Source organism: Bactrocera latifrons, unplaced genomic scaffold (genome assembly GCF_001853355.1).
Source record: "Bactrocera latifrons isolate USDA-ARS-PBARC rearing strain unplaced genomic scaffold, ASM185335v1 scaffold_241, whole genome shotgun sequence".
Classification (NCBI taxonomy): Eukaryota; Metazoa; Arthropoda; class Insecta; order Diptera; family Tephritidae; genus Bactrocera; species Bactrocera latifrons.
Window position 1 is genome coordinate 221,099 of NW_017535975.1, and position 18,821 is coordinate 239,919.

Consider the following 18,821-nt stretch of genomic DNA (forward strand, 5'->3'; position numbering starts at 1 on the left):
TGTTATCTCCGAGGTTAGAAGCCCCGGGGGGCATATTGGCAAATTTTTGATTTGTGTCACTGACTTTTTAAGCGCGGCTTAGTTAAGTAAACAACAAATGCACGTGTTATAATACGAATAGCGGTGATAAACAGAATTGAAAACAAACGCACTGTGTTAGAAACGGAACTGTTCACGCTGAGTGATAGTCGGAGACTGAAGAGATGATATATTTTCTAATTTAATACAAATTGGAAGTTGGAGGGGGAAAAATTGGGGCCACTTTGCAGTCATAGTACCAGAATATGTCAATTACAACATTTTATGAAATAGATCATAATATTTTTATTCAGTACAAATTGCTATTAATATCAAAAGAGTCCAATGCTTAATACTTTTAAAATCAACTATTTTTGGTTGTTCAATAATAATTGCCATTCTAAGCCAAAATTATACTTTAAAATGGCAGAAGCATAAAATTGTTTGAATGCAAAGAACTTTTCATGGGAACTTCAAACATTTATGTCTAGTCGTAAATGCATTGTGAACATTTTATGGTACAAAATATGAAAAAGGCAAATCACTTCTGGCTCAAGTTTAATGTGTTAAGCGTGATTTTTGCAAATTCAAGACTTCATTCGAAGCAAATAAAGAAAAAGACAATGGCTGAGCAGCAAACTTAAGAGAAGAAAATATTGCCAGAGTTCGCCGCTGATTGAATATACTTATCTAGACAAGTAGGTACATTAGGGTGAGTACATTAGGGTGAGAACATTCATGAGTTAAAATGGGAGCAAGAAAATTGTTGCCAGGAAAACTTTTAGCTTAGTTTAAAAAGGTGTGTGTCAAATTCTATATATTTCATATACCATAAATTCATATTATAACACTTTTCTACTTGCTTTCATTAAATATGCCGTAATAGTTCGACCGGATTCAGGCAAAACATAAATTTTCCCATAAAGTTTCCCCAGACCTAAACCTAGGTCGACTACTGACAGCTGAAAAATTTAAGTATAGAACCATCGGGTATAGTTCGGTGGGTAATTAAAGTTTAGCAAGCACCGACTACTTGATCCCATGTTTTAATTGGGAAAGATGCTTCAGAGTAAATATAGAAAAAGATGGTTGGCGTAAAGGAATGATACACGAATAGCTTAAGAATGAAGGATGGAGTTAGTTCAGGGATAGTCTTTGCTATTGGGAAAGCCGTGAAACTAGCCTCTCATACATCAACAGGCAACTCCAGAGTTAAAATTTACGAAGACAGTCAAGCACCAATCGAGAAAATAACTTCATTTCTCTTATCTGAAGTAACTTTGAAACCAGAAAAGCAGTTAAGAGTTTTGCCGGGAACAGGCTGCTTTACTTCTACCGAGTGTGAGGTTATAAAAGTATCAATGACAAAGAGATAATAAATGAAATTGTCAAGAGTAATATACAGCTGTCATTCGAAATTGTGATCGACATTGTTAAATACATGCATTGTCTTTAGGATGATCTACACAAAAATAGATGAAGAAAGGTCACAAAGCGTTGGAATGGAAGGAATGCAAAACTGCAAAGTCAAGTGTAAAGCAATAGATCAGAAATGCACAAAGCACCTGACAATCTGAAGACGGCATACGCCTGCAAAATAGGTCTGACAGATTGAGATGACTGCAGAAAATGTCAGGAACAAGTAATCTCTTGTGAACTTGTGTACTTGTTCTGCATGCGTTGGTATGAGACTCTGGTAAAGTTATCGATAGTGACGTCGCAGATCCATTGAAACGCGAGTTAAGCCTATTAAGCCGCATATTAACCTAACCTGATCGCAGTGGAATTTTTTTCAACTAAAAATGTTCACATCTAACATAACTCATATTAAACATCATTTTAGTCCACGAATTCTATAAGTACGATTTAACGTTTATGCAAAGAAATAAAATTGATGGTCTTACCCTAATATACGTACATATTTGAATATTTTATGCATTGAAAGTTAAAGGCATATAAACAAAATCACCAAAATAAAGCATTTATTGGCAACAAAGTAAAGTTCAACATTACAGTTTGCACGCTCATGTTAACGACACCGCTAAGTGCACGCTAATGTGCAGCAGTTACCATTTTCGACGAGCTCATGCAAATTAAACAAATACAAAACATACAAGAGTTGCCAAATTGTGAGAAACGGATGGAAAAGTGCGGCCAAGTTAGCTGGCGTAGGGCGCTAAAAGTCAAGACAGAGTCAGCACGGGAATGACTAGTTCAAGTTAGCAACTGCATCAGCAGATAACAACACAATGTAATATTTGCTTCATTTTTGTCTTTTCTGGAATTTCAGTTTTTCATTGACCATCGCGTTGTGCGCCCATTGGCGATTTCGACTTGGTTCCGTTACGAAATTTTACTGTAACTTTTGCAAATTTAAACGGTCCACATCCTCCAACACATCACGAAGCGCTTTGTTTTCCTTTTTCATGCCACTTCAACACATTTGCTTATCGCTTTGTTTGATTTTGCGGCGCTATGAGTTGTACATACATATATGTATGTTGCACGTAGATATTCGCTTTCCGCATTTTATTGAAATTTTGCCACACATTTCGCCCATTAAATTTATTGCCTTTGGTCCAACACTTTGACCGTTCGCTTGACCCGCATCACTCACTTTGTCGGGCCGAAATGTGCGTGCGCATCGATAGCGTTGGGAATTTGTTCAAGCGCTCTTAACGAGTTCCAACAAAATGCTTTGACGTCGTCGAAATGTGCCTACAATCTACGCAGAGATAAACATTCAACCATCACTCCGTTGCTATTGTGTTTATCGTCGCTTCTGATGTTTCATTCAACGCACTTTGCTGTTGGTGCACAAGGGCGGATCAAGAAGAGTGTTCGGAAAGGGTTGCGTTGTTTTAAATTTCCAGCATTTAAGTAATTTACCACAATTCTGAAGTGATAATAAGGATTGGAGGCGATTATGGATTTTCCTCAAATGTAATAGGAATTGGTTCTTATCCAGCGAAGCCATGTCGACTCGTGGCATTATCAAAGTTTTTAGGTACAGAAAAATAGTTTTATCGCACAGACTCATTAACAAGATCATGCATGTGGGTTGACAATATACTATATATGGTCGGAATTGGGACTCTATTCTAGAAAAGTGTGCAATTTTGCATGTCTATTAGGAATCTCCGTCTCTTATCATATCAGCAGTTTTACACTACATAACTTTTTTCAAAGATTTTAAGTATTTATAATACTTTGAAATGGTGCTGCTGAATATACATGAGTTTTGACTACAGTCAATGAATTATCTTATTGAAGCTAGACTTAGCATATTAGCGATCCAAAGCTTCGTCGCAGCAAAGATCTTTTGATTTTGTAATTTATTTCTCGCAAATTATAAGTAAAAGTGTTTCACAAGGCATAATTTTATTTAAAAAAATTGTGGATACGATGAATCTAAGACTCGTTTAAGAACCTGGAAGTATATTCTCTTCAAATCGATCCAATATCTATTAGGTATCAAGAGTACCTTGAACTATTGCTTGATTGACATTTTGAACCATGTATCAAAGAAGACTTCCTTACAAAAATAATATGTAACTCATCTTACACCAAAAAGAACTTGTTATCTCGGAATCTCTCCAACGGAGCTGTAAAAAGGAAATTAAATATACATATATTATCATTTTCTCAATAAATAAGGCGTCAGAAAGCGAAGATGTCGTACTGAAAAGATTCCAGTTAGTGTTATGATTGCTAGACTCGGTATTGTTTGAGAACGCGTCAAAGAGATAGTTTATTATATCATATATAGTTTTGATAAAAAAAAAGGCATTCATAAGGTCAAGTGTCGAAAATATAGTTAAAATAATGGAAATGGTCGAGTTCTGTTTCAATTGCCTCGGACCTGTACTGTAAACAATGGGACCGTACAAAGGAAGCAATCGTCCAGGTGACAGTCTTAGCTAATTGAAGAGGAATATTTTTCAAAGGAACAACGACAAGCCACTCAGCTCGATAGTGATTCGCCAAAAGTTCAGCGAGCTTGGTTGGAAGTTTTTTACACATTCACTTTATAATAAACAGTCAGACAGTAAGGTAATTGCTTCAGAATGAGAGCATGCTTACGTCGGCGAATTATTATTTTTAAAATGAAACTAGGCGGTTTTATATCCGTTTTCAACTAGTTCGAAACTGGTGTGCTTCAACAAGGCTAACAATTATAAGTTGCTTGTACGGAAAAGTATGTTGGCTAGTAAGTTGCGTCTGTGGTTCTTCCTTGTTGTAAAGCTTTTAATAGCAATGAAGGGTAAAGTTTAATCCCACCACACAAAACCGTAAAGTACATGCCAAGAGGGACATTCAAATAAGTGAATCTATGTATATGCTGTAGACATGGTTCGTGCTTGTTGGTCTGGGACAGTAGCCACAAACCACGTACGACTGTAAAAGGTTTTTTTTGTAAATGAGGAAAACAAATGTTGACAATAACATATAACGATTCCTTTGGCATTTGGTGTAATTTTTATTGGGGAAAGATAAAAGAGACAAAGTGCCATTGTATATTTAATAAAATTTTATCATATTGAATATTTATGTTTTGGTAATACAAATATATCAACTGTGGGATATAAAATGTTTTGCGTAATAAACTAATTTTACTGGCTTAGAGACAAATTTCTATCATTAATATGTTCAGTATCAATAAAAATTCCACTTTTACACATACATATTTATAGATTGTAATAAACCATATGTATAAATATGAAAAATAATTTTGCCTTTTCATATTTTTATCGAGAAATTAGTCTTTGCTAATTACAATAATTTCGAGACTTACAACTGGTTTAGATTTGCAGCGAGAAATATTTTTGCATTGCTCCTGTAAAATTTGTAGAAGAAAAATCCAATTATATAAAAATACTATTCAACATATTCTCACAGTCTTGCGCCATTTTAATGCATTTATGTGTTTCTGATAATGTTTAGAATCGAAAATCTACAATGGTACTGTTGTATGTTTTTAATATTTTTTGGAACATGCTAGATCCAGTTCCTGTGCACTTACAGGTTCCGTAGCACAATCCTTTGGGCTCAAGGTCGCTTATATTTTCTATTTTTAAAAGTCAGTACTCTTATGAATATATCACCTTCCAAATAAGCTTGGATTAAAAGAAAAATCATCATTAAAACAAAGTATATTTTGAAGGATCACCTTGTAGCCTAAAGAACATGAAAATATGCCCTCAAATATTGAAACAATCACAGACATTTATGTCCCTAGCATTGAGCCTTTATATCAAATTCAGAACTCACAGAGATATACAGTTAAACTACCATAACTAGAACCTCTGTAACTTGAATTTCTGCATAACTCAAACTCTTGAATTGGCAATACAGGTAGAAGTCAAATTTCATATAATTTTCCTTCCATAACTCGAAGTCTCTTTAAATCGAAGTTTTTTTTATGGATTCTTAATTAAATCTAATGTAAGCTTAATAGCAAAAAATAATTCTAATAAAAAAACACAAAATTAAGCCAATATTAGATTTGAATGCATATTTTCCTTTGAATAAATGATTTGCAAATATATAGAATGAGTACAATTTCCAATCTTTTTTCATGAGATATACATATACGTCAGTATAGCGAAAATTTTCTACGCGCTGGGATTAAAAGTGGAGGTCATAGCGAATATCGCAGCTAATCAAAAGCGCTGTACAACCATAGAAGACTCATATTGCCTCAATGTGCAGAAATGTACACCGACATTTAATGTATGTTTGTACTGCACTAGTCCCTCAGTTTTTAAGATATCGTTTTGAAATTTTGCAAACGTCATTTTCTCTTCAACAAGTGCTCATTTGTCGGAACTGCCGATATCGGACGACTGTAACCTTTAGCTGCCATACAAACTGAACGATCGGAAGCAAGATGTTAGATGGAAAACTTTCACATTTAACAAGATATATTCACGAAATTTGGTACAGATTATTTTCTAAGGCAACAATGTAATCTCCGAAATTTGTTCAGATCGGATTACTATATCATATAGCTTCCATACAATCTAAAAGAAATGCACCCGTGAAGGGTATTTTAGGTTCGGTGCAGCCGAGTTAACGTTTTTTTTTTTTTTTTTTTGTTTAATAAAGTAATGAATGTTGTAGGCACCACGTTATTGTTCTTCTTTTTGTACCCAGTAAACAATAGAAAAATAAATTGGAATCGAGAAATTAATTTTCAATATGGAATTATGATATACAATATTACAAGCGACATGGTCGATTCAATACTATGTCTTTTTACAAACCGGATATGCCAGTTTTGCTAAACTTATCCGTTAGTCGAATTAATTTATATCACTATTATCAATTTGATATATATTAACCATGAAACCCCATCCCGATTATATTAAGATCCACATGCAACCGTTAAGTTAACGAAACTCTAAATTACTCCGTGCAACATATTGAGATAGCAAACACAAAAAGTTGGTTTAAGGGATAGATACTCTGAGGAACTTGAAATTGCAGATGGGTGGAATCAAGTATTGCTACGCCCACAAAATGAAAATTATTTTACTTTACAATCTTCTTCTTTATTGGCGTAGACATCGCCTAAGCGATTATAGCCGAGTTTACAACTGCGCGTCTGGTGTTCTTCCTTTTCTCTGTTTGGTGCCAATTGGAGATTCCAAGTCCGTCTCCACCTGCTTTTCCCAACGTAGTCTTCCTCTACTTTCCCCGGCGATTATTGCTCCGAATACTCTCAGAGCCGGAGACTGAATACTGCTGTATTCCTCCTTCTCTCGTCCGAGGCTGTTTTTTTTCTTTTCATTGGGGGTGTCGCGTACTCACTTTAGCGCACCTGTAGACGCATATTTTTTGGCTACCCAGGGGATATTTGTCTAAGACCGGTAGTCGTGATCCTGGCTCATATGCAAAAGAATCGTTCTGGCCACTCCCAAATGAAAGACGCTGAGAGAACTATCCTCACTTTCGTCTACACATGGCTCTATCCTCTGACAACTTTATAATAAATAACTGAAATATCATTTAAGTAGTCGAATCGAAACGTAGATAGGGCATTTATCTTGTTAACCCCCAGAACTGGTTGAAGTTTAGCGTTAATTTACATTTACCTAATAATATTATTTGAGTGATCCCTCATTTTTTCGATACCATTTTCCTAGTACCATTTGACCTTTGCTTCAAAATATGCCCCAGTTTCGACGATTACATTATTTTGATCTTTCTTTTGACAGGAAATAGTCACTGGAGGCCACATCTGGCGAACACAGTATATGCGGAAGCAATTCGAAGCTATTCTTTTGTATCGATTTTTTACCATAAAAAAGTTGATTTATCTTCTTATTCTTAGTAGCGAAATGTACGTGCCATCCTCTTAGTAGGCAAACACGCAATGAATGGTTCAAATAGCCCGTGCATAGCTTTGTGCAAATGCCTAAAGAACAGTTCACAGAAAAATGTGCTTTAATTAAACTAGAAGATGCCAAGCCTCTCACTAAATGTTTGCGGGGTTATATACATAAACATATCGATAAATTTATTTGTATGTAAGATGTGCTTGCATAAAATTTACAGCTCTTCGTGCTAATCACAGCAACTTATTTATTTATTATTTGCATTCTTACTTTAATGAGATTTCGAGCATTAACGGAGTAATAAAATTATTTATCGACTCGTTTCGTAATTTTTATGTGGCAAGTTGCGGTCAAATGAGTATATTAACTTGTGTTAAATGCGGAGCTGCAATATCAAAGCCAATATTGCCCAACACGCAATGAACAATAAATGCTTCTGTATATGTATTTATATAGTACATATACGTACGTATACGCAAACATCTGAAAAGTTTTCGGCAATCACAATTCGCTCAGAATGGAATATATGTATGTAATCCTATATATGATACCCAGTATATATGTATATGCATGTAAGTGCATGTCGCTACAATGATTGCAATATTTTTTGTAACTCACAATGGCGCGTACAAAGTATAGTCATTAGTTTCGAAAATTTAATAAAGCGTACTCTCGACTTTAGAGGCTTCACATTATTTCTGAGTTTCACGATATGTATAAATATATGTATATACATGTGTACTTACATAGATTTAAGCATTGGCCACGGCTTACTGCATTTACGAATATTTTTCAGTTGTGCTTTTATTTCGAAATTATATTTTACTACTCTCCCAGCGCAGACAGTTTCGTGAGCGCCTAACACTATAAAAGGTTGGCGAGAAATCGCGTAAACTCCTCTTTTACAGTCTTCCTAGTCATAAAAAGAGTAGTTGGTAAATTACTAGACATTAAGTGAGTTTTGTTTTAGCAATAGTGTTTACATAAAAGCGGGTCGTAAACGCCAAATAATATGAATTGCCTTCCAAGTTGCAAATGGGAGTAATGTTTATAGTTTTTCTTTCCTTCGATCGACTTGTGTCTTGCTGAAATTTTACTTGTGCAAGAAGGCACATTGAAATATAGTATATTTATATTTAAAAATCGCAATTTGGTTACAAGTATGCGGAAGTAGAATGAAATATTTACATTTTTTGGAGATCTTTAACAAAGCAATCAAATACTTTGCGACAATTGACTGGAAGTTTCTATTTTGCGTTAAGTTAGCTACTGAACAACCCATTAATTCGATGAAATTGAGAGTAGAATTTTGGGGAGGGAACTATATATTTTTGTACTTGTTTTGAGAAATGTGTAACTGTATAGTATAATTTTATTTTCGGTACATATTTCACGATTTATATTACAGCATAAAATAAATACGGTGTTTGTTCATTTTACTAGTTATTCTATTACTTCTGCTGATTACACAGCAATGTTGAGTTAATGTTGATGAGTGCTAAGCCGTTCAATCCTTTCTGGGGCATCGTTGTTCTGAGCCAAACCTTGATTCGACACAAAGAAGGAAAGGATCGTTCAGCGCTAATATTCGACATCCACATTTGTAAAGGTTTGGAAAATTTTAAAATTCTGCGTTAAGTCGCAATTTTATTATTGGTATAAAACATTGAGAGAAGAGAGTACCCGAAATTGTAATTAAATTCTCAGATAAACGATATTTTAAAAAAGTTTGTAGGACTGTCTTATATTTTTCTTCTTCTTTACCGGCGTAGAAACCGCTTACGCGGTTATAGCCGAGTTAAGAACAGCGCGCCAGTCGTTTGGTGTCAATTGGAGATTTCAAGGGCAGCCTTCGCTGGTGGATCTTTTGGTATTATTCAACGTTATTTTACACAGCCATATTAATTTTGCGGGGATACCAAATTCAGACATATCGGCATAAAGGTAGCTCTTTTACGTGATGTCAAAAGCAGCTTTAAAATCGACATGTAATATCCTTTAACATACATTAATAATAATAATAAACAAGATCTATAGAAAACAAGTAAGGAAGGGCTAAGTTCGGGTATCACCGAACATTTTACACTCTCGCATGATAAACTGAGTCGAGATTTCAGGCGTGGTTGTGAACCGATTTCCCCCATATTTGGTACGTGTCATCAGGGTGTTAAGAAAATATCACATACCGAATTTCATTGAAATCGATCGAGTACTTTCTGAGACATGGTTTTTGGTCCATAAGTGGTTGACGCCACGCCCATTTTCAATTTAAAAAAAAACCCTGGATGCAGCTTCCTTCCAACATTTCTTCCGTAAAATTTAGTGTTTCTGACGTTTTTACTTAGTCGGTTAACGCACTTTTAGTGATTTTCCATATAACCTTTGTATGGGAGGTGGGCGTGGTTATTATCCGATTTCTTCCATTTTTGAACTGTATATGGAAATGCCCAAAAAAAAAAGACTCTATACAGTTTGGTTGACGTAGCTATAGTAGTTTCCGAGATATGTACAGAAAAGTTAGTAGGCCCACTTTTCCAAAAAAAATTACGTCCAAATATGCCCCTCCCTAAGGCGATCCTTTGTGCCAAATATCATTTTAATATCTTTATTTATGGCTTAGTTATGACACTTTCTAGGTTTTCGGTTTCCGCCATTTTGTGGGCGTGGCAGTGGGCCGATTTTCATTTTCATATCCATCTTCGAACTTAACCTTCTTTGGAGTCCAGAAATACGTGTATCAAGTTTCATCATGATATCTCAATTTTTACTCAAGTTACAGCTTGCACGGACGGACGGACAGACAGACATCCGGATTTCAACTCTACTCGTCACCCTGATCACTTTGGTATATATAACCCTATATCTGACTCTTTTAGTTTTAGGACTTACAAACAACCGTYATGTGAACAAAACTATAATACTCTCCTAATCAACTTTGTTGCGAGAGTATAAAAATATGATTTTCAGATATTTATTGGTTGTAGTTTTTCAATTTTATTACCGAGTGTAGTATTGTTAGCAAAGGTATTATTTATTGAAATATGAAACAAATGCCTTCTAACAGAGATCTGACTATGAAAAGTAACTTTTATTCAATCCCATGCTTCAAATTGCACTACTTCAGTTTTTGTTTTGTTTTTCAAGCAGTGCCAGTATGCCTTCTTTAGGGAGGAGAACTTTTCATCCAGTGCCACGGAGGCGTTATTGCACTTGGGAACGCGATCGTAAAAAGTTTTAGTAATCGAGTTCTTCACTTTGCTCGGTAGGCAGGCCACTGATGTTATAAAACAAGTAAAGAGGGCTAATTTCGATTGTAACCGAACACCTTATACTCTCAAAACTTGCAAGGAGCATGAAGCAGGGAAATACCTTCAGGCGTTTCTAAAATTGTATATTAAAAACTTTTGGGAAATAATTGAACATTCCTTATTCCACGAAACCTTGCAGCATTCAATTCAAATTTGGTATCTTATTCCTGTATGTTTGTTTTAATTCGTAGGCACACTTAGTTTCATTACTAGATTTACTTGTCCAAAATATTAATACTAAGATAAACCTAATAAACTAAACAGAAAAATATTTTCAATAAACTCAATCAAAGCTAAATTTAAGCAAGTAAGCAAGGGTTCGGCTGCAACCGCACATTTTATACTCTTGCAACTCGGAAGATTCAGAGACAGGGAAGTACCTTAAGGTGTAAAACCAATCATATAGAGTAAAGTCAGAAGGATGTTCGAAAACCCGGATATTAGTTATATAGGGGTTAGCCAAGTTTTCGCTGAAATTTGTCTATTTTTGGCACAAAAATATATTGTTATAAGTAAAATACGCTCTCTCATTTTCGTTGAGATGACTCACATATTGGCTGATATAGTCCCCCGAAAATTTTTAAATCTTTATATTAAGTACAGGAAAGCATTGGTCCAATTCACCACTGTAGGCTTTTCAGATCCTTTTGTATTATTTCAGCAAGTTTTGTTGATTTAGCTTAAGCACTTAGAAAGATATGTACATTAAACCTTTTAAACGACGCGGACACGCCCACTTTTAAACAATTTATAGCACAAAATTAAACTTCACAGTTGTGTGATTAATTGCGTAGCTTAGTTATGGCACTTTAGAGGTGTTCCATTAATTGCGTTTTGTGACCGTAGTAGTGGTTTGCGTTGCCAACATTCCTTGCTTTCCGTGAACAGGTTTCATTAAGATATCTCAGTTTTTACTGAAGTTATCACTTGCATGGACGGGCAGACAGATGGACAAACTGACGAAGAAGCAGCCACTCGGATTTCAACTGGTATTCTCGTCCTATTCGCGACACCATCACCCATCCTGAGACCCAGTATTCGGTATTGGATGATATTAGACCGAATGGATCACTTCCTGTACGCAGCGAAAAAATAGAAGACGTAGCTGAGAGTGAACACGAAGACCGTGCCGTCGGTTCATATTATATTTCTTCATATTATTGAGAATGTAATCGTTAATGGCGGCCATTATCGCACATATCTATTGCCTGAAATTGAAGCTCGTGGTCTCGGCGACATTTGGTTTCAGCAAGATGGCGCCATTTTCCACACACATCGCATCACAATCAATGGATTTATTGAGAGAACACTTCGATGAGCAGGTAATTTTACCTTTTGGGCCGGTTGATTGACCAAGATTGTTGATATCACACCGTTAGTCTTTTTGTTCTAATGATGTGTACCGTTCCGATTCGGACCTTGGATCAAAACATTACGCGTGTCTTTCGCCATCGAAAATTTGACTCACCATCTGGGACGTAGCCTAGGCCAACATTTGACAGATATAATCTTCAAAAAATAATTGTAAAATTGTCTTTCGAATGATAATAAACATTCTCCCTTAAATTTGAAGTGTCTGTTTTTTTTTTTTTTTTTTTTTTTTTTTTTTTTTTTTTTTTTTTTTTTTTNTTGTTTTTTTTTTTTGTCTTAAAAAAGTAGGGAACCATTAAACCATTAAATATCTTTTTAGTTTAGCTGATTCATAGAACCGATAGGCGAACAATACTATTATAGTCTGTAGCAACAATTGAAGGACAAAACGAAGAATAAACATATATAAGAAAATATTCGATATTTTACTTTCTGTATCACAATTTCTTTACTCTTGAACCTCCTTGTTTGTCCAATCACTCTTGAGAAATTGAGCGCCTTAAGGGCAGCGGAAAAACACAATCAAACCTGACATTTCATATGTAGGCGGTTATGCTGTCGTCAATTAATCATGAATTCTTTCTTGCCGCAATCGGCTGCTGCATGAATTGTTCACTATTTCACCTGTTATTATATAAAATTTATTGTTACCGCAGCTTGGCAAATGATAAATTGTACATTACATTGACTTTTTGGAAATATATATACATATGCCTTTATGTAATTAATTCTAATTGCTAGCAACCACAGCTTATTACACGAGCGAATAATTAGCAAATCTACCTTTTTTTATTTACAGATGATTAAGATGATGGTGATGGTTGTTATCGTCTTCACCATGTGTTGGCTGCCATTCAACGTGCTGGTGGTAAGTCTACAAGACGTGCAAGACGTGCGTAATTATCCAAATGTATATTTATATAGCACACTATCGCAGCTTCTTAAACAGCGCAGAAATGTGCGCGATTCCAATTAGGAAAATTGTTGCATTATATACTGACATTAAATATTGACTGTCTTTACAGATTCTACTCAACGATGATGCCTTCAAAATCTGGGAGCCGTTGCCATACTTCTGGTTTGCATTCCACTGGCTGGCCATGTCGCATAGCTGCTATAATCCGATCATCTACTGCTATATGAATGCGCGTTTTCGCGGTGGTTTCCTGCAGCTAATCTATCGTGTGCCAGGTTTGCGACGTTGTTGTTGCCTGCGTCGTTATTTGCATAATCGTGGCGAACGAAATTACGATGCTACCGGTGAGATGACCTTCAAATTCAATGCTGGTAATGGTGGAGGTCTGTTGAGGAAACCTAAAATACGCATTAGGTGCCACCCGATTCTGGTCTTTTCTGTTCTTTACTGTCTTTCCTTAACTTTTCTTACTGTTACTTTTTTTTCTCAAAATTGTTTACTGTTTTCATTAGAAATTCATAGAAATTTAATCACTTTTTACCACGAGTATCATTGCACATTGCATGTCTTGTGTTTTTAGCATCACTTTTTTCATATTGCTTTGGAATTTTATTTTCTCTATGTTTCCAGTGCCGTTACGTACGTGGACGGCATATTCAGATATTTATAACTGGATATGTCGTTGCAGGTTTGGTAAATTTGGTAATAATTATAATTACTACTAGGTTTAGAGTTTGTTCGCGATAGATCGAAAGTCACTCATGATAAATATTTGACTATGATTTACTTTGAAATGCCATATATATGATTTAGAAAACTCAAAGCAGTTGAATGTTGGCCATTTTCGGAGTCTTCAATAATTTAGGTGATGCAGTTGACCAATTGTTCAGGGGTACTATATTATTATTTAACTTATTTCTGAAAATAATGGAATTGACTGAAATTGGTTTCCAAAAATTAATGTTAGGCAAAAATAGAACTTAATATTCATTTCTATTATTTTAATTTTCTAAATTAGCTACATGTTCATTTATCATAAAATTTATCGCTCAAACTCATTCATGTTCTGCACACTATTAATTTATTTTTTAAAACATCTTTATTTTTCCAAAATAAAATACAATTACATTTCTTAAAATATTAATATCTTTCTTTTACATTTCATTTCACCGCTTGCTTGGCTCTGAGTCTGCAAAATTTATGCACATGCACAAACACACATGCGCGTTTCAGAGAACGGTTCTATTGTCTGCTCAACATGTAGATGAGAACTAATAGTTTTGATAAATTTGTAAATAACTTTTGCAGTGGTTTTGAATGAGTTTCATTGAGTACAAATAATAAAATATGAAACCCTTAAATAAATTGAAATGAGTAAGATTTAGTTTTTCTATTAAATTAAGCAAAATCTTAATTATAAAAGGTGATCCATTTCGGAGTGCCCTGCTTTAAAAAAAAAAAGCACAAAAACTTCAAATTTAATAGATAATGTGTATTATCATTCGGAAGAACATTTTTTGGCAGTTATTTTTTGAAGATTATCTCTTTCAAACCTTGACCGTGGCTATGCCTTAGATGGTCCCTCCGTTGAGTCCAATTTTCGCTAACTCGTTCGAGCGTTTTTTAAGGACTCAATCGAAGCGGAGTTGTTCGTATAGACTTTAGAAATTACATATCTCCACAAAAAAAAGTCCAACGGTGTGATATCACACGATCTGGGTGGTCAATTACACACGCCAGTCAGTCAGTCAATCGACAGTCTCAGCTAGTTACCGGTGTTTCGAATAGTTTGTTCAGTAGACCGATTATGTTGACCATAAGTTCAGCGAAGTGCACGAAATACATTCTTTACCGAACGTGAATTTTTGTAGTAAAGTTGAACGATTTGTAAACGTTGTTCAGAAGTATGTCTTTCTATGATGAAATGCCAAACAAAACTGACCGAGACATGACATGACTCACGCGTCATCTGTCAAAATTAGCTGTTCAAAAGGTACTTGAATCACTCGTTATTAGACATTAGAAGCTCCAGTAGCACATACTTCATATGTCCAGTTTTTGATGAGTCAAGTCATTAGATAAAACAAAGAATATTTAGGTACATTATCTTCAGTTGATTTCATAAATTTGCTCATGAAAATTTTACTTTAAATTTAAATTTGCTTAGGAAACCCTAGCAGCTTGTATACTCTTCAAAATGTATCAACTTTCAAAGGCTATTGAAACTTGAGTTCGACCTTGCATTGGATACTTTCAAAGCCGTTTCTTTTATTTTTAAAGTTTTTTATATGTTTTTGGTTTATAATACCTTGATTCACTACAAATTTGTTGCTCGAAATTATAAAATATTTGATTTTGCATGCCTAGAATATGTTTAAATTAACAAATTTGCAAGATAATTTATTTTTTTACTCTGCACTGCATGTTCCTCTTTCACTTCTTAACCCTTAACCTTAACCTAGAAGCTTTGAATTATAATTAAATTTGAATTATAAATTAGTGATCTGCAAACCGCACAAGTTAGTTTAGGCATATATGTGTGTGTGAATGGGTGTGAAATGCAAGTGGTTCAATTCGGTTGATCAGTTCAGTTCAGCTCGTCAACGTTTTACATATTTACCGATTTTATCAAAAAATATTTTTCTAATATTTTTTATATTTTTTACCATTCTAATATAGGCACGGACGACACATTCCACTTGCAGCGAGTAAACACATCAACCACATACATAAGCACCCGGAAAAAACTCCGAACGAATTCTATGCAAATGGTAAATGTCTAACCTAAATCTAAACTAAAAACTTTAAACCAAAATTACACAGCATACAAACAAATATATTAGTAATGGATGACAACCTTTAATGCCAATAAGTTTTGAATAAAGTATCCATGGTATCCCATTAACAAATATGGGTATAAAATGTGGTTGTTTGGTTGTAAAGGGAGACGCATGACCGCCAAACCGCACTTAGGCCATTTCGCCAACCAAATTAAACCTTATCCAGCAACTCAGCGGATTTGGTAAAATTCCTTTTTTTCACAGCTACTCAAAGCCTCTTCAGTTGGAGTATTGGCACTTGTTGAATGTATCCCAACCGGCTCAGGCTGGGCATTCACATAGATAATGTTTCACGTCTCATCATCTTCCGCGTATGCTCTGCACTTTTCCAATTGTCTGAAGATGGGATCGTAAGAGTAGGAACTGTAATGACCTCTACAATTTTACAACACTACTCTAAAGTAACTTTGTGGTATGCCCTGTGTTGCTAGTGTTCCAAGACCTGCGGTGCCACTCTGGGGTCCATTGCTTCAAACAACCCACCGCTTGAGTGAATTGTGCTTCCAGCCACCTCTATGTGAACCAGCTTGACCGCTTAACCTACTCATAGTAAAGTTATAGTCTTCTTGCAGTGAAACTTAGTATTGGCGATACAGATAAACTTAATAGTCTCTTGCCTATCTAATAGAAGGTTTATGAACTGGCGGGTTAGAGCAGAAGGTCACTTTACTCCTACTGTTATGCCCACAATTTAGTCCTGAGGTACCTTCTGTGTACTAGGGGTTTGAAGCTAACTTCTGGTAGCTCCTGTCCTTATTTCACACTTTGTTCCAACGGTGAATATGTAGGTTTCGCCATTTGAACGTCAACCACAGAACCATTAGTCCATTCTTCTCTTGGTGAATGAAAGCATTGGAACCTCTTATTTGTAGACAAAGAGCCTAGAGTCTATCACAAAACTCTCAATACGACTAATTTCTATTCTATCTAATTATTGTCTGGCGAAAGCGGAATAGCGGAATTTAGCCGGGAAAGAATTAGAAAGAGAAAGAAAATTCAGGAGAACGAACCATTAACTAAGCATACGTCACTTAACTTACCCTTTAAAAATTCAGATTGTAAGAGTAGAGACGAAGATATCGTTAATCAAGGATAAGGAGATACTAAAAATTGTATTTAAGGGCATAAGGATTTATTTTAGAATTATATAGTTATTATTTGAAAAAAATCTTTTCATCAAAGAGGCATACATCTCTCACAGAATGGGAGGAGGAAAACCATATTAATGCTGGAGTTATGCTAAAACTAAAAACTTATTTTACTCTTCAACTCAGCATTTTTGAAATACCGTTTTTTGAATTTGAATCTAACATATAGCAAAAACATCTCGCAAACTTCTTCTTAAAGTTAAGCATAAATTATCGATATTTATGTTTTATATCGAAATACCGTTTCTGGCACCTTTCCTATAGGGAATTATAAGCCAGACTTACACGCTGCCTAAAAGTATGCAATACTAAATGTGTTGGAAATTAAAGTAGCTGGGCGGCTCCAAAATAACTCACAGGTAGTATCATCAAAGTTTTTATTAGGAATTTCACAGCTGGCTTTGGATTTGACACATTTTACACACACGCCCACATACTCACAATATGCAACATTTAATTACCACACACTTATCTAAACTAGTTGGTTTAATATTAGTATTCTAAGTATTCGCCGACGCATAACTTTTGACGTGTTTTCGAACTTTAAACCCACCACTTACATTTCCCATTTTCTATTTTCATTGTAGAGTCAATTTTCATGTGCGGAGGCCACAGTGTTGCGGTAGTGCCAGCCCCATAGATGTAGCCAGCCGCATGTTGTCGCCCCGCCCAGGAGAGAGAAGCTTCAGCCGCCCACTAATACACGGCACTACGTGTGATGGAAATTTTGAATCACAACACATGTATTCATACCTCTATACGCACGCGGAGAGGCTAGACTCAGACACAAATGCGTGGCAGGCAGTTTAGCGGCATATGGAAAAGTGTAAGCTGATTTACAATTTAATTTTGCAATTCAAAACACACACGTGCTTGCAAATACATACAAACAAATGTGTGCTTTTTGTAACATTAACATATAAGCAAGTGTATGCGTAGATAAACCTGTAACCAGAACAATTTTAGATAGTCCAAAACAAAAAAAAAAAAAACACATTTAATGCGCTAAAACCGTTATCTAACATGAAAGCGAAGGCACAGCTTAGCTTTTAAGTTACCTGCGCTGCTATTACCGTTAAGCAGAAAATGAAATTTTACCAAAGGATATCCTTAGGGCGTTTGTGGTTTGCGTAAACCAAATCTAAACGCATTTACACACTTAAGCATATTTATGTAAGTTTGTTAAACGATATTAATGTGAGTGTAAACGGGTATGTATGTGTGCTTGGAAAATGTTTACGTTTTAAGGCTCTCTTCGATTTGCTCGTTTTTGTTTCAAGGCTTACCTGCAATTACTTTGCCAGCACCCCACAATTTTCAAACATGGATTTGCTAGTCTTTTGAAAACCAAATTTAAATACATATGTTACCTACCCAAATAAGTGTGGTGTTGAAATGATAAGAAATAACTTTACTGTTGCTTACGTATGTAAAACGAAATAGGTGTAAATATATATCCATGTATATTTACTTTTATAAGCAAATATGTATACGACAACCTTATCGAAGTCTAAATCTATGTAAATAATTAAGTGACGTATTAAATGTAAACGTAACCAAAGCATAAAATTATGAAGTAATGATTTAGTCAATTTTGAATATTACCTAATAAATGTAAAGTGAAACCAAAACTATGTGTTGTATTTGATGGAATATGCAGAGTATCCAGGCAGGCAGATTTTTGTTGTGTAAACGAAAGCTATACAATGCTTATAGCAATGTTTCTACCTTTCGATAATTATTTTTCTGTATGGTTTTTTGCTTTAAATCTTGTCTCACATTCATTATTTACCTACTCTTTCTCGATATATAATTTCCTGTAGGCTTTTTAAAGTCGGGAGAATAGGAACATTTCGCTGGCGACGTGTTCCGGCGGATGC

The 18,821-nt window shown here is 35.1% G+C and overlaps 1 protein-coding gene across 3 annotated transcripts in view; it reads left to right on the forward strand.

Annotated features, from left to right (window-relative positions):
- The window catches only part of LOC108969146 (neuropeptide Y receptor), a 229,298-nt gene extending 211,376 nt beyond the window's left edge, over window positions 1-17,922 (forward strand). The window contains exons 5-8 of one of the 3 annotated variants that reach the window (XM_018933695.1): window positions 12,837-12,905; window positions 13,063-13,367; window positions 15,633-15,724; window positions 17,529-17,922. In XM_018933695.1, the coding sequence (XP_018789240.1) occupies window positions 12,837-12,905; window positions 13,063-13,367; window positions 15,633-15,724; window positions 17,529-17,581 (519 nt within the window). In that variant the 3' untranslated portion in view covers window positions 17,582-17,922. The remainder of the gene's footprint in view (window positions 1-12,836; window positions 12,906-13,062; window positions 13,368-15,632; window positions 15,725-17,528) is intronic. The other 2 variants (XM_018933696.1, XM_018933698.1) reach the window with 2 other exon arrangements.
- Window positions 17,923-18,821: the final 899 nt, after the last annotated feature.